The sequence below is a fragment of the Salvelinus alpinus genome, chromosome 37, assembly GCF_045679555.1.
Source record: "Salvelinus alpinus chromosome 37, SLU_Salpinus.1, whole genome shotgun sequence".
In the NCBI taxonomy this organism is placed as follows: Eukaryota; Metazoa; Chordata; class Actinopteri; order Salmoniformes; family Salmonidae; genus Salvelinus; species Salvelinus alpinus.
This window is the reverse complement of record NC_092122.1, coordinates 18637533-18652891: the sequence shown is the minus strand read 5'-3', so window position 1 is coordinate 18652891 and position 15359 is coordinate 18637533. Positions and strand designations below refer to the sequence as shown.

Genomic DNA, 15359 nt, shown 5'->3' with positions numbered 1-15359 from the left:
CCTAACCACCATGTCCACCTAAACTGCATGCAGGTCAACCCCTAACCACCATGTCCACCTAAACTGCATGAACAGGTCAACCCCTAACCACCATGTCCACCTAAACTACATGAACAGGTCAACCCCGAACCACCATGTCCACCAAAACTACATGAACAGGTCAACCCCTAACCACCATGTCCACCTAAACTGCATGCAGGTCAACCCCTAACCACCATGTCCACCTAAACTGCATGAACAGGTCAACCCCTAACCACCATGTCCACCTAAACTACATGAACAGGTCAACCCCTAACCACCATGTCCACCTAAACTGCATGCAGGTCAACCCCTAACCACCATGTCCACCTAAACTGCATGCAGGTCAACCCCTAACCCAACCCTCCCACCTACCGCAACCGAATCCCAACCTAAACCCCATCTGGATCCTAACCATAACCCCAACCTCAAACCCACCAGTACGACCACGTCGACCCCAGCCTGCATCAGTAGGTCCAGTCTGTACTTGTCGTCGTCCCTGGTGCCGATGGCGGCTCCGCACAGCAGCTGTTTGCGAGAGTCTTTAGAGGCCAGGGGGTAGTCCCTGTTCTTCTTCAAGTCTGTCCTGGCGATGATGGCCACCAGCTCATCACTGTCGTTCACGATGGGCAGCTTTCCTGGTGGGGGGAGAGCGAAGAGACTTTGTTAAAAGGTGACCAAGTAATTCTGCCATCTAACCTCAAACAGTTCATAAACGACCTTGTACAGCAAACCAAAGAAAACCTCATCAATAATAAGTTGAGGATTATACAATAGAACAACGTACCAGAAAACAGGCGACAATAGACGTGGACTGTACCGACTGGCTCACCTTTTTTGCTCCGTTGTAGAATGTCGTTAGCCTCTTTCAGCGTGACACCGGCCGGGGCCACCACTAGCTCCTCCCTCTTAGTCATGGCCTCCTCCAGTGGTCGGCTGTGGTCCTTCTCGGAGAGGAAGTCGATGTCTCTGGAGGTGATGATGCCCACCAGCTTGCTGCCCATCTTGCCAGTCTCGGTGACGGGGATGCCGGAGAAGCCGTGGCGAGTCTTGGCCTCGAACACATCCCCCACCGTGTGACGCGGGCTCATTACAAGAGGGTCTGTGATGAAGCCCTGCTCAAACCTCTGGACAAACAACAGATATCTGTTAATAAACCATCATGTGTATAGATGCACTGCAACCCATTTAATACCAATCAACATAAAATGATGCAAGTCATTAACTACAAAGGGTAAATGTTTTCATAGGCATTTATGGGGTCTTACCTTAACCTTGCGGACCTCGTTGGCTTGGAATTCAGGGGTACAGTTGTGATGGATGAGGCCGATGCCTCCCATGAGCTAAAGGCATCAAAAACATCCGACAAATAAAAATCACTTTTGGGAGCCGCAATACTGTTTATGGTATGTTTCCCCCCCAGCAACACAAAACACTTCCAATGTGACTGACGTGGAAAGCGCACAGTAATTTCTAGCATAGAAAACACGCATATATATGTTTTACTGGCTCGCATGTCAGGCGGCAAGGTCTTACCGCCATGGCGATGGCCATCGATGACTCTGTGACTGTGTCCATGGGGGAGGAGATGAGAGGCGTCTTCAGGGTGATCTTCCTGGTCAGGGCAGAGGTCAGGTCCTGGTGGAGAAAGTAAGGAGGACATCTTGGCTCAATAACCCACAACATGTTCAGGAAATCAGTCACTCAGCACACTAGATAATATTAAATCAAATCAAAGTTTATTTGTCACGTGCGCTGAATACAACAGGTGTCGACCTTACAGTGAAATGCTTACTTACAGGCTCTAAACAATAGTGCAAAAAAGGTATTAGGTGAACAATAGGTAAGTAAAGAAATAAAACAACAGTAAAAAGACAGGCTATATACAGTAGCGAGGCTACATACAGACACCGGTTAGTCAGGCTGATTGAGGTAGTATGTACATGTAGATATGGTTAACGTGAAAATGCATATATGATGAACAGAGAGTAGCAGTAGCGTAAAAGAGGGGTTGGCGGGTGGGACACAATGCAGATAGCCCGGTTAGCCACTGTGCGGGAGCACTGGTTGGTCGGCTCAATTGAGGTATTACAATCTGTTGCAGTGAGTGTAAATGTCCACACTGAGGAAATATACTCAATATTATTCATTTCTAATACAGAGTAGAGTGTATTTACTTCATGAAGAAAAGAGAACCTTGACCATCATTGCTTGTAATGGTAAAGGTTGCTTTCTCAGTTGTCCACTAGGGGGCATACATGCTCCAACAAGCAAGTTTGTCCTTTGTGGATTGGCCTAAGGAATATGACAGCTTTTGGTCACGCTCTCAAGCATGCTTTCAGTGGCTGACTGGACGATGAGTCTCAAAGTCTCAGACGAGAGTGGCAACAGCAAGTAAAGGACATGCAACTGGAAAGCAGACCGCCATCTGGACTGAACGTAAATTATCAGGTGCATTTTATCTGGGCTCCCGAGTGGCGCAGCAGTGTAAGGCACTGCATCTCAGTCCCTGGTTCGAATCCAGGCTGCATCACATCCGGCCGTGATTGGGAGTCCCATAGGGCGGCGCACAATTGGCCCAGCATCATCCGAGCTAGGCCGTTATTGTAAATAAGAATTTGTTCTTAACTGCCTAGTTAAATAAAATTAAAAATATATTTTAAAATCTGTCATCAGAGAGACAAGACCGATGTTGCTTTGACTAAACTGATGCATGTGACAAATGTTTTTGCACAATCAGGCCGTGACCTTGTTACTATCTGCCAACACACTGGGAAAGTTCCCTTTTCTAAAATAAATAAAAATCACTTCCACGGTCTTCTCAGCTGGGAGGGAAAACATGGCATTCCTCACCCATGAGAAAACCAGAGCGTGCATTTTATGACACCAAGAGCTTTCCTCCCTTATCTTTGGCAAATGTAAACTACCATACCAACTATTGTGTTTCTGAAATGGGAGGGTGAAGAAAAAGACTGGACACTGGCAGCCATTTTGTTAGCTCAACTGCCAACTTCTACTAACCTTTAAAATTGAGAGACCACCTCTGCACATTGAAACACCAGACAGAGGCCCACCTCACACTTATAAAACACCTCTGTGTGGAAGAGGGTGGGGTGTCTATTTTAGAATACAGTCTAAACAAATATTATTGCATGAACTTTGACTGTATTCACAGTTGAGAGACAGACACAGCCTCGTCCCAGTTATCAGAGACTGACTCCACAGTCAAGAAAATAGGCCAGGTTACAACCCTACGGAGTACCCACAACACCACGGCAACAACGCAGACAGGCTGTGTTCTAGTCTGGACAAAAAAGGAGATTAGAGATAGAAATTAGATGAAAAACTCCTGATGGACGAGAGAGAAGGGCAGGGGGATTTCACATAAAGCCTGAGATTAACGCTCACATCATCCCCTGAGAGAAGAGTGAGCAACCAACCAGGCACAACTGTGTAGAGAGAGCGAGAGAAAGAGAGAGGGAGAGAGAGAGAGACCAGGCGTGGGAGGCCATCTTGGTAAAAATAGGGTGGCTAGGAGGTTAGGGATGACGAAGGAAGCTGAGAGCAAAATGTATTTTTGGAAAAGCTGCAATTACAGAATTAGGTTTTGGCTTTGAATGCAGAGGGTGGTTTGTGCATCTGTGTGGACACAGCATACTGTAAAAAGGCTTTGGTTTCAGACGTGGCTCTGGCAAGGAGTGTCTGCTGAAATAATAAGGAATGTGTAGGAAGCAATACTGCTCCCCCTTGGTGCACCCAGTCATTATCCCTGTAGTTTTCAGAGATCTGGAAGAACCAGTCTGGGGAGGCAGGTAGCCTAGTGATTAGAGCGTTGGGCCAGTAACCGAAAGGTTGCTGGATCGAATCCCTGAGCTGACAAGGTAAAAAAGTGTAGTTTTTTTATTTCGTAGTTTTGCCCCCGAACAAGGGAGTTAACCCACTGTTCCCAGGTAGGCCATCATTGTAAATAAGAATTTGTTCTTAACTGACTTGCCTAGTTATATAAAGGTTATATGAAAAAAACTGTAAAAAACTGGAGAACACTAACAAGTTCAACAGGCTAAGAGCAGCCTTCATCGTATGGCTTGCACCTACCTACCCATTACTCTATCGGTGAACACTTAAGAGGACTGGGCTAGGGAAGAGGGTCTCGGAACAGTGGAATTGAGCACATGAACAGAACAGTAGGCTGAAGGTAGGTCGAAGGGTAGTCTGTAGCTCAAAACCCATATTGAATTGTCTTAGCTTTCTGGAAGGTCTTGACAGTCAGAGAAGAGAGGACTACTCACCACATCGTCTGAGGTAAAATCAATGAAGCCCGGCAGAATCAGGAAGTCGCTGAAAGACAGACAGAGCAAGAGGTCAGGGGTCAAGGTTCACAGGTTGTCATGGCTAAAGAAAGATGGCTTAAGACAAGAGGACTACAAGATTCATAGTGCAGTGAAATGCAATGCAACTGCCAGCCAACTGGTGACACTGGGTCAGAAGTGGCCTATAAAAACCCCTCACCCTTTTCCCCACCCAATTTCAGTTAACAAGTACCTCCACCATGTTGGAGTTGGGTCCAAAGCAGGAAGTGTTGAAAGCCAAAAGGGGAATATGTGCAAATTAGCCCCTAGAACTGCCACTTCGACCGAGCCTGGTAACGATATAGGGAAAACTAGTTCTCGCAATGGTTGAGGAGTCTGACCCGAAAGTTGCCTGTGATATAAATTTGAATAAACTAAACTACACGTGAGTTTGTGTTAAGAACTAATAGAAAATGTCTTGATCCCAAAAATTGTACGCTCATAAGTTCGCCCTCTAGTGATCGCTGATCAAGCTGCCCCTTCCCTTTGCCTTGTACTCTAGTCTAAAGAGAAACACTGTCTCACCCTGTTAGTCCAGTGCTTAGCAAAATCATCTGGGGTTCAACTTAATTTCTTAGACTGTATGAACACAATGGCAGGCAGAGAGAGAGCGGTAGAGAGCAAATGAGACGGAGAAAGAAGGATGATGTGTCTTTTTCGCAGATGGGTGGATCTGGTGGTTTGGCAGATGGGTGTGAAAACAGACTGGACAGAGAGAGACGAATAAGTGAGTCTTTGTCTGAGAGAGAGATGGGGGTTAAAGTGAAAACCAGAATAAGATGGAGAGCAGGAGAGAATGGCTCTAAATCAGAACGGGAGGAGCGAGCGAGAGAAACAAAAACTGAAAGAGAAAATGGCCCCCTGTCCTTTATCATCCGTCAGACCATTCCCCTCTCTCCTCCGCCTGTGTGGGTGAAAAGATGGGGCCTAAAATATGTCTACCAAACGGGACAGGGAGGGGTCCTCCTGCAACCGCCAGACACCTCACAAACATAAACACAGTCTGGGACAGGGAGGCAGAGGGGAAAACATCTGCCAGCATTTAAGGAAACCACAAACCTCCGCTGATTCTGGATCAGCTCTCACTAGCCAGACCAACTCCTAACCAGCATGAGCTAAATGGTAAAAAGTGTCACTGGATCAGTTGATAAGCAGCCATTTTAGAGTTTTGCCACCAATTTCCATTACAGAATGCGAGTTACAGTTGTCACTTGGGTTTAACCTGTAACCTATACTTAAGCGGCCAGGTTGACCCAGAATGCAACAGAAAATATGTGGAAAATGGGATCTTGATGACTAAGACCTAGATTAGGACTTCCCTTGTGAAGATGGCACTCCACCTAAACGCAATGAAATAGTTTTTTTGTCCAGGTTCAAATGTATGTTTTGTCCACTGGAGGAAATAATTATATACGGCATTCGAGAAGAACTAACTAGAGTGTGACTTGGCACACGTGACACATTAGGGTTTTAAATACCAAAGACAACACTGGCTACCTTTCAATATGGTTTGCATTCGAATGTTGAATGTGGACAAATGCATGATGCCATTTCGGCCACACCCGTGGTGTAGACAACCACAAACTGCCCGAGTTAGACATTATTATGACCCTTCAACCACTAAGTAGAGAAAGTGGGTAGATCTGATTTAGAGTGCACTCACCTGTCTAGTCTTGCATACTATTAATGTATAAATATCTATTGCATGACATCTGTTATGAAAACAGTTTCAGGCCCTAGTAATGCTGGGTGCGACTTGATTCATCTTCATTTCATGCAAGACATTTTTGACACCAGCCTGGATAGCACTACTTCATAACCTTGTTCTACGCTACACTTCTGCAGAGGCAGTGCACTACACATGTAGAATTATGTCACGATTGTAATCTTTCATTTCTCGTCCCTTTGCCACGTAAGTGGATTGAGAATACATTGTCTTCTACACCAATGTCCTGGGGGAGAATTGCGTTGGAGAGATGAGGGGGTTGAATGGGGCTAATTAGAAGCCGAGGATGATTAGGTGGCTGTGATCATAAGACATCATCATGGAATCATCCCATGAAGCCATTGACAAAAAATGACTGCATTGATTAATTCTTTATGACAGGGGTAATATATGATAATAACATGCAGCAGTCGTCTGCTGTACTAGAAAATGTTGAGTTGCTGAAAGAATATTGATCCAGCTTGGTGAAATGGCCTTGAGACCCCAACAGAATATCTCAGCTCACCCTGGCGAACACTTTCATAAGGGAGCGTGTATTCAGCTCCAGCGTGTTTTGGTGTGGACAGTAAGCCTGCCAGATTACAGCAGCAACAGGTAAGCAAACACCTCAAAGCCAGTAGGCCTTCGAGCCAGTGAGAATACATCTGGCTTTCTCAATTTATCTTGCCTTCGATTCCTTGCATCCTCTCTCCCCGACTCCCTCTCAAAATACATTGGAGAAGAAAGTCAGAGGGGAGTGACTTTAAACCTTCTCCTTTAATACGGTTAAAAAGGAGCCGAGGAGATAGGGAAAGACGAATTGAGATTGAGCCACTGTCGCTACCGCCCTGGGTTGCCATGTTTGTGAGGCAGTTGTCTGTGGTTGCCATGGTGGAGACACAGCTGTATGATACAGGTAATATGGGCCCAGATGTGGTGCAAAGGAGGGCATCCTCACTTCCTCTGATGCCGTGCCCCGAGACGCTCACATGACAGTACCTCGGGCTAGTCATGTGCTCTGCCTTGCCTTTAAGCAGGACGTGCTTCATTAAGGAGTGGAGGGACGCGCCGGTATCACACACACATACATTGCCTAATCAATTAACCCCTGTGAACTGGGACTAACTCTCCATTCAAATGTGTAGTGTAAATAGTGAATACCCTTATTGTGTGGATGTTGTTAAGTCTGAACCATAACATTTAGTAATTTAGCAGATGCTCTTATCCAGCGCAACTTACAGGAGCAATTAGGGTTAAACTGTAAGAAACAAAATGGTTGAGTAGTACCTGCTTGTTGTCTAAATATTGTTTGTCTCACAAACGCCACATAATCGGTTTAGAATGAACAGGCTATCCATTTAATATATTGATGTTTTTTTTTTTACCCCCTTTTTTCTCCCCAATTTCATGATATTACATTGGTAGTTACAGTCTTGTACGATTGCTGCAACTCCCCTACGGGCTCAGTTTAGGTGAAGGTCAAGAGCCATGCGTCCTCCGAAACCCGACCCTGCCAAGCCGCACTGCTTCTTGACACACTGCTCGCTTAACCCGGAAGCCAGCCGCACCAATGAGTCGGAGGAAACACCGTACAACTGGCGACCGTGTCAGCTTGCAGGCGCCCGGCTCGCCAGAGCCCTGCTGCACCACTTGGGAGGCCCTAGGGTATCCATTTAATCTGTAACATAGGTTGCGTTCTGAATGGCACCCTATTCCAGTAATGCACTATGTAGGGGACAGGGTACCATTTGGGACAGAGCCACATATAGTCAGAAGACATAGGCTACAACATCAACACAAGGATGTGAATGTTACTCTATTTTAAGTAAGTGTTGGAAGCATTTTATAGCAGTTAGTCATTTTTGCCAAGTCCTCTAGCCAGAGGTATGTTCAAGAAGCAAAACGATGCACAGAGTTTTGGGCAACAGTCTTGGGCAAAGGGGTGAAATTAGTGAAGTAGCTTGCTGTGGCAACATACCAATGCAATGACCGTCTGCCATATTGGGGCATCCCAATGCTTCGCTTGTTGAAAGTTCGTTTTAAACAGAGTGAAAGTGAATTGAGGGTTATTCAGTGAAAGTAAAAACAAGTGAATATGAAATGAGCAGATAAAGAAAGGGCCTTAGGATATGAGTGCAGTCAGATTTCATTACTAGATAGATTAGATAGTGATTGAATGTCTCAAAGAATCAAATAGCAGTTCATGCACTATGATTCTTCAGAGCAGTTAAAGATGCAGCCATATCATTACCGGAAGCAAATATCATCCTATGGTGCAGATCAGGTTAAGCAATCAACCCCCACCACCCTGCCCTACTCATTCATCCGTATAGATCAGTGTTTTTCTCAGCCAGCTAAAAATTACAATACAATTGGTGGCGAATGTGGTTTTTACTTTTGCCAAATTCATCAACAAGGTACCTTATTGATTCAAATCTATTTTTAATGGGACAATCATTTGCTTCCCCTATATGAACTCATCGTTTGTTGACAAGAGGTTTTTACAGTATAGTGTATATAGTGTCAAAATGGTTGAAAAGTCAACCGTTTTACTCACTTGTAAGTCAACCCGTCGCCTTTAGAGCATAGCTCTTCTGCCGTTTGACCATCAGCGACAACAGACTGTTGTTGAGCAGATCTGCGATTCAAAACGTGTTGGCCATCATTACAAAGCGCCGCCCGCATCTCGTCCATCATCGCCTGCGCTTAGGTTTGGACAGTTCGAGAGCGTACTTGCACAATACGGTTCTATTTGGCATTTTTATTGTGGTTGAACTGAACTTACTTGTAGGTGAGGCCGTCTCCAACGGAGAAAAGCTGTTGTGCGGAGAGTCCATCTTCTGGGACATAGCCCGTACCACCACTGATCAGGAAATCAGCCATGCTGTCAAATGAAAAGGATGACAAGCAGGCATTAGAGTGTAGCCATCGTTCCAAGTGTAACATTCAATGCATTTTCAAATATAATTAGCCATCAATAGATGAAGGGTTAAAAGGTGATGACGCTTTGCGTCTGTGAATGACTATTAGTGCTGAGTGATTAACCCAAAACGCAGTTTCTCTAGAGACAAATGATATCAAGCCCGAACTGTTCGATGTAGTAGGGAGTTGTAGTTTCCAAAAGGCCAATATTCTACATAGTTTCGCATGGAAAACGTGGTATTTACCTATAATGACCATAATCCATTGCATGCCTACTTGTCCATCTGTGTTTCTTTTAGCTTGCTACATTAAAGAGACAAGAATGCTCGTTTGAAAGGAGAGCAGTTGCTTCACGAGGTACACTACACAACCAAAAGTATGTGGACACCTGCTCGTCGAACATCTCATTCCAAAATGATGGGCATTTATACGGACACATTGCTGCTACAACAGCCTCCACTCATGAAAAACAGCCCCAGACAATTATTCATCCTCCACCAAACTTAACAGTTGGCACTATACATTCAGACAGGTAGCGTTCTACTGGCATCCGCCAAACCCAGATTCGTCCATCGGACTGCCAGATGGTGAAGCATGATTCATCATTCCAGAGTCCAATGGCAGCGAGCTTAACACCACTCCAGCCAACGCTTGGCATTGTGCATGGTGATCGTAGGCTTGGAAACCCATTTCATGAAGCTCCCGACGAACCGTTCTTGTGCTGACGTTGCTTCCAGAGACAGTTTGGAACTTGGTAGTGAGTGTTGCAACCGAGGACAGAATTTTTACACACTATGCGCTTCAGCACTCCTGCTTTGTGTTCTTGTATGGTCTACCACTTCGTGGCTGATCCGTTTCTGCCCCCAGACGTTTCCACTTCACAATAACAGCACTTACAGTTGACCAGGGCAGCTCTAGCAAGGCAGAAATTTAACTACCTTATTGGAAAGGTGGCATCCTATGGAGGTGAAACGTTGAAAGTCACCGAGATCTTCAGTAAGGCCATTCTACTGCCAATGTTTGTCTATTGAGATTGCATGGCTGTGTGCTCGATTTTATACACCTCTCAACAACGGGTGTGGCTAAAATAGCTGAATCCGCTCATTTGAAGGTGTGTCCACATACACAAAAGTATCTCTACCTGAAATTGATAGTTGGTATTCAGCAGTCAAAAAAGGATGCCCTGTTTACATTGAAGAAATACTGAAATTGTGATTTTGTCAGACAGCAGCTCTATAGAGGTGAGATGACTTGACATGAAATAGTCATCAAATAAAACAAACGTAATATACCAAACTGAAATATTGTATTGAAGTAAAATAATGTGAATAAATTGTTAATTGATAAGCAGTAATGACAGTCACTACCATCATGGACATTTTATTCACCGTTTCATTATGTGTTGTTATTATCGAACCCGAAATCATGACTTTTTTAAATAGTTAAACTGAAACCTAACCGACCTCACAAGCACAGATCGCTGCGCACTAACGACTATGCGTTTTCAAAATGTAGATGACCCACTAACATCTATAAGAAACCTTTCTATTAGAGGGGGCATGCTGGCAAAATATAGCCTCACGAAATTAACCCTTTCATGCACTGTTGTGTAAATATCCATGCCAAAAATAGCAGCAGCACTAATGTTAGCTACATGTTTAAATAAAACACGTTGCTTTACATTTTTTCATGTTTGATATACATTATTATTTTTTTTTTTTTTACAATTTACTGGATAAACACCAGGAAAATAGAGCACACTAATGTTATCTTTATTGCTTGCGGTGGCTGTCCATGCAAACAAAACAGCCATCAAGCGACACTATGAGCTAATAAGTCATGTTAAACAATGATCTGTCCAGCAAAAACGTTTCCTTCAAGCACATATTTATTCACACTACCTACACAGTGTTCTGATAGCTGCTGAAAGGGAACCGTGAGCAATGCCTAGCTACAGTAGTTCGCTAGCACTTACTAACGTTAACTGGCTACTGTACTGCTGAGTACCTAACAATGGTTACAATGCCTTGACAAAATACATGCGGGGAGAATAAAACATGTCTATATTAACGATTAATGACGAATCTAGCCAACTGTCCGCAGCCTAAGTATTTATAGATTTCCAGCAATCATGTCTTTAACATATCGTTTGCAATGTATTTTATCACCAAAGCTGCACTATAAATTAGCCATCTAATTTATTGCCACGCAAGTCAAAATTATCAGAGTGCGTGCGTTATTCAGCAGGAGCATGTGTCAGCTAGCGGTAGCCAGCTAGCAAGCTAACTAACATGTTTCAACTCATTACTGAAGATGATCTGTATTCTATGCAATTAGCCACCTCACCACGTTCTTAGTCTTACTTACAGTTACCTAATGTTAGTTACGTTAAGAAAATGTGAAACAAAAAATCAATTCCAGCCCGTTTTCTACCTCTTGAAGCAGACCACGTTGAAGGTGTAAGGAAATGCGAACTTTCCAGCTGTAGCTAGCTAGCAAGTCCAAAATGAATGCGGAAGCAAAGTGTGCTTTCTCTACTATGGAGGGAACCAAGCCACAATTAATTCCCCTACTACAAACTCAAGTGATGATGGGAGGCTGGTCCAAATTTGATTGCCTGTCGCTGCTACAGTGTATCGGCGTTATGAGGAATAATATTTTAGCAGAAGCGTCGAAAATGGATGCGTCACATCCCCTCTCCTCCCACGTGGGGCGCTCATTGAATTCGAAAACACGAGGGTAAAAATCTCAACTCAATCACAGACTTTGCAGGTTAGTGAGATTATGTCCTTGTAATTTATGTAATATACTTAATATCTGCACTGCAGAGTGCAGACCATACATATTTTGGAGGAGAAAATCATGCATTTAGGCTACAGGGAAATTGGCACTGTAGTCTGGCAGTGCCAATGTCCATATATTATCATTGTATAACCCACATATAACCACACAAACAGCAGGCCCTCCTACCATCCGTTTTTGGAATATTAGGCCTTGGGCTTCTATTATCAGGATCAATCAAGAATCTTAAATCATTAAAATGTGTAGAAATCAACTTTTATAATGCTTATCTACTTATCAATCTAAAGTGACTTTTGTATTTTGACAAAACCCACAAATCAACTATTCTCAGATGGTTCAGTGAGGTGCAACGTTTGGGGGTATTAACTGAACAGCACCACTGTCATATTTACAAGTCACATGCAACCAGTTACTAGTAACCAATTATACGGATGACAGTGGCATTTTCTAGTCTAGATTGATCTCAACTGACCAGTAGAGCCAGCCAGGCTACATACCTCCTTAAATAGCCTAGATCACATTTTACACATTGACAGTAGATGAGGCTACACATTGATGGAATTTACCCTCATTTTCTCCTTCTTATCTTATATATCATGGCGTATGACTTTCACTTTCAAATACAGGACAGACTGTTTAAAACAGAAAGAGAGAATGGCCCCCTCCTTTATCATCTGTCGAGACCATTCAGATGATAAAAGCACAAAAGCCAATAGACCATTGGCATTCAAGCTGACGGATTTGGGAGAATCAGACTGAATTATTTAGGCTTGGCCTATTGTGCTGTATGTTGACCTGTGAATCCACAAGCATTGCGTACCGAACAGTTCCACACTCTCCCATGTCTGTGATGGTTCAGGGTTGGGAAGAGGAGCACACACACACACGTACACAGACATACACAGACAGATGAAGTAGACCCTCACAAGCACACACTTTTGTAAAAGGAGGACGGCCAGCTCACTGCTGTCAATACCATCAGTGGCTGACGGTCGTCACTGACAGACAATTGCAACCTACCATCACGCAAGCAATGTCGCAATAAAGCGAGTTTTGTTCTTCCTTCTCACCATTGTTTCCTGGGGAATTCTAACCCATGCACTCTTGATCCTGTGCATGAAATGGAGTGGGACTGCTGTAGCTGTGTTCACTCAACCAACACACAGATATTCAGAGCAAATAAAACCAAATGCATTTGTAATGGTGACTAGTGATCCACCCTGCATTAAAACAGAATTCGCCCCAAGTACATTTATCATGGGGATGTATATTGTCCCTTGGCCTACTCCCTGTGTGGCACTATACCAGGAGCCCCTCCTCCAGTACTAAGCAAAGCACAGAGGGCCTTCCCAGCCTTGACAAGTACCAAGGTGATCTGGCGGGTACTGTGTCTGTGTGTGAGTTCATTGCTTTAAATGTGGGTCACCCACAATATGGGTCACACCCGGTGGCTATTTCAAGCATTGATTCAAACCTGATCCCATTAAGCTCTCCACCTGCTGCCCAAGCTGCAAGGCATAAGGGGGACCTGCCACTCCGAAAATAGCCTTGAGGCAGATTCTGTTGTTTTGGTATCAGAGTACGCCACTGAATCATAGCTTTTCAATGTGTTTAGGGGCCGCCCTCAGAATGACTCGCCATAAACCATATAAGACACAGGCGTCCTAGAGCTTCATTACGGGCTAACAAGGAGATTTAACTTCAAGGTTATTTACAAGCCAGGCTAAACACAGGGCTATGTAAACTGATACTACTCAATGGGCTGTATTTACATATTGTAACCATGGTGAAAGCAGAGTAATGAAAAGTAGTCAGAAGAAGTGGGAGGAACTAATGCTACAGCTTGAATGCTCACTAGTCAAATATACACTGAGTGTACAACAAATTAGAAACACCTGCTCTCTCCATGACATAGACTGACCAGGTGAATCCAGGTTAAAGCTATGACCCCTTATTGATGTCACCTGTTAAATCCACTTCAATCAGTGTAGATGAAGGGGAAGAGACAGGTTAAAGAAGGATTTCTAAGCATTGAGACATTGATTGTGTTTGTGTGCCATTCAGAGGGTGAATGGGCAAGACTAAATATTTAAGTACCTTTGAACAGGGTATGCTGGTAGGTGCGAGGCCACCGGTTTGAGTGTCTCAAGAAGTGCACCGCTGCTGGGTTTTTCATGCTCAACAGTTTCCCGTGTGTATCAAGAATGGTCCACCACACAAAGGACATCCAACCAACTTGACTGTGGGAAGCATTGGAGTCAACATGGGCCAGCGTCCCTTTGGAACGCTTTCGACACCTTGTCCATGCCCCGACGAATTGAGGCTGTTCTGAGGGCAAAACGGGGTGCAACTCACAGGAGGGTGCTGAGGGCAGGACAGCTCATAATAATGGCTGGAAGGGAGTAAATGGAATGGCATTAAACACATTAAAACCACGTGTTTGATATATTTGATACCATTGGCTCAAGCCAATACCATGAGCCCGTCCTCCCCAATTAGGTGCCACCAACCCCCTGTGGTCAACTCCAACTCAGGTTGGATTTCAACATGAGTCAGCTCCAGAGTTGCTACACAAGAAAACTATTCTACATTTCAGCAAGTATCTAAAAATCTTCTTTGCCTGGCCCTTCACTAATATGTTGTTATTTTCAAATGGATGGCAGTTTATTTCACTAAGTAATACTCTAGTACAGCTTTAACCATAATCTTGCTTTGCCCGACTCACCTCTCGGGGCCAAAGCCAGCCTGGATGCGGGTGGCGCTGTATCGCTGTGCGGCCGTCTCATGCCCGTGCCCGTGCCCATGCCCATGCCCATGGGGGCTGAGGGGGAAGAGGTGCTCCGCGTCTTGGGGTGAGGGGTTGGAGCTGGGACGGGGTAGCTCTGTGTCCCCTACGATCCTCCGGTAGTCCATCTGGTGGCTGTCCCGCTCTCCATCCACCCCAAAGTGTTCGTAGCCGTACCCTTCCATGTTGGGTCCAATTGCCAAGCTCTCTTTCTCCAGTCTCTCACTCTGGTCGGTGACCTCACCGTCGCCCTCTGACCCTTCTGTCGGTGACGTCCCTCAAGTGGACTCAAGTCACGTAGGGACTAGGTGTCCCTGAACCGGCCTACCAGCTCAAAACAATTCCCACAGAACAGAAAGAATTAGAACGATCTCAGCCAACCAACCAGACGAGTCAAAGGAGCTGAGGACCTGGGTTTGAAAAACAGAGCTACTTGTGAGAGACACAACACGTTCTCTGGTTCAACACATTCTTATCTTGGTCTCACAGCTCCAGTGCTGTCTTTACCGTCAACCTTGTTGTCGAATCCCAGGTCAGATACAAAAATACTCAGAGAGATATGAGAGAGAGAGACAGAAGTAAGATAGTTATGTCCCTCCCTCCCTCCCCCGTCTCTGCGCAGGGTGCACCTGCTAACCAACCCACAGTGTCCGCTAGGCGTGTCAGCAGAGGGTGTCACCGTGGTAATGCTCCTGCCGAGATGGCGTTGTCGTGGAAATGATGCCGGAGAGGCTTGTCGTCGTGGAGTCGTCGCCGTCCCAACGTTCCCCTTGCCCCT

The 15359-nt window shown here is 44.9% G+C and overlaps 1 protein-coding gene across 6 annotated transcripts in view; it reads right to left on the bottom strand.

The window, feature by feature from the left end:
- Positions 1-14831, bottom strand: part of LOC139565982 (inosine-5'-monophosphate dehydrogenase 1b) — a 30007-nt gene extending 15176 nt beyond the window's left edge. The window contains exons 1-8 of one of the 6 annotated variants that reach the window (XM_071386744.1): positions 14522-14815; positions 8858-8956; positions 8630-8710; positions 4308-4356; positions 1555-1656; positions 1287-1361; positions 851-1145; positions 457-656 (exon numbers count right to left, since the gene is read on the bottom strand). In XM_071386744.1, coding sequence (XP_071242845.1) covers positions 457-656; positions 851-1145; positions 1287-1361; positions 1555-1656; positions 4308-4356; positions 8630-8710; positions 8858-8956; positions 14522-14766 — 1146 coding nt within the window. In that variant the 5' untranslated portion in view covers positions 14767-14815. Of the gene's footprint in view, positions 1-456; positions 657-850; positions 1146-1286; positions 1362-1554; positions 1657-4307; positions 4357-8629; positions 8711-8857; positions 8957-11361; positions 11691-14521 lie in introns of those variants that run through there. The other 5 variants (XM_071386746.1, XM_071386747.1, XM_071386745.1 and 2 more) reach the window with 5 other exon arrangements.
- Positions 14832-15359: the final 528 nt, after the last annotated feature.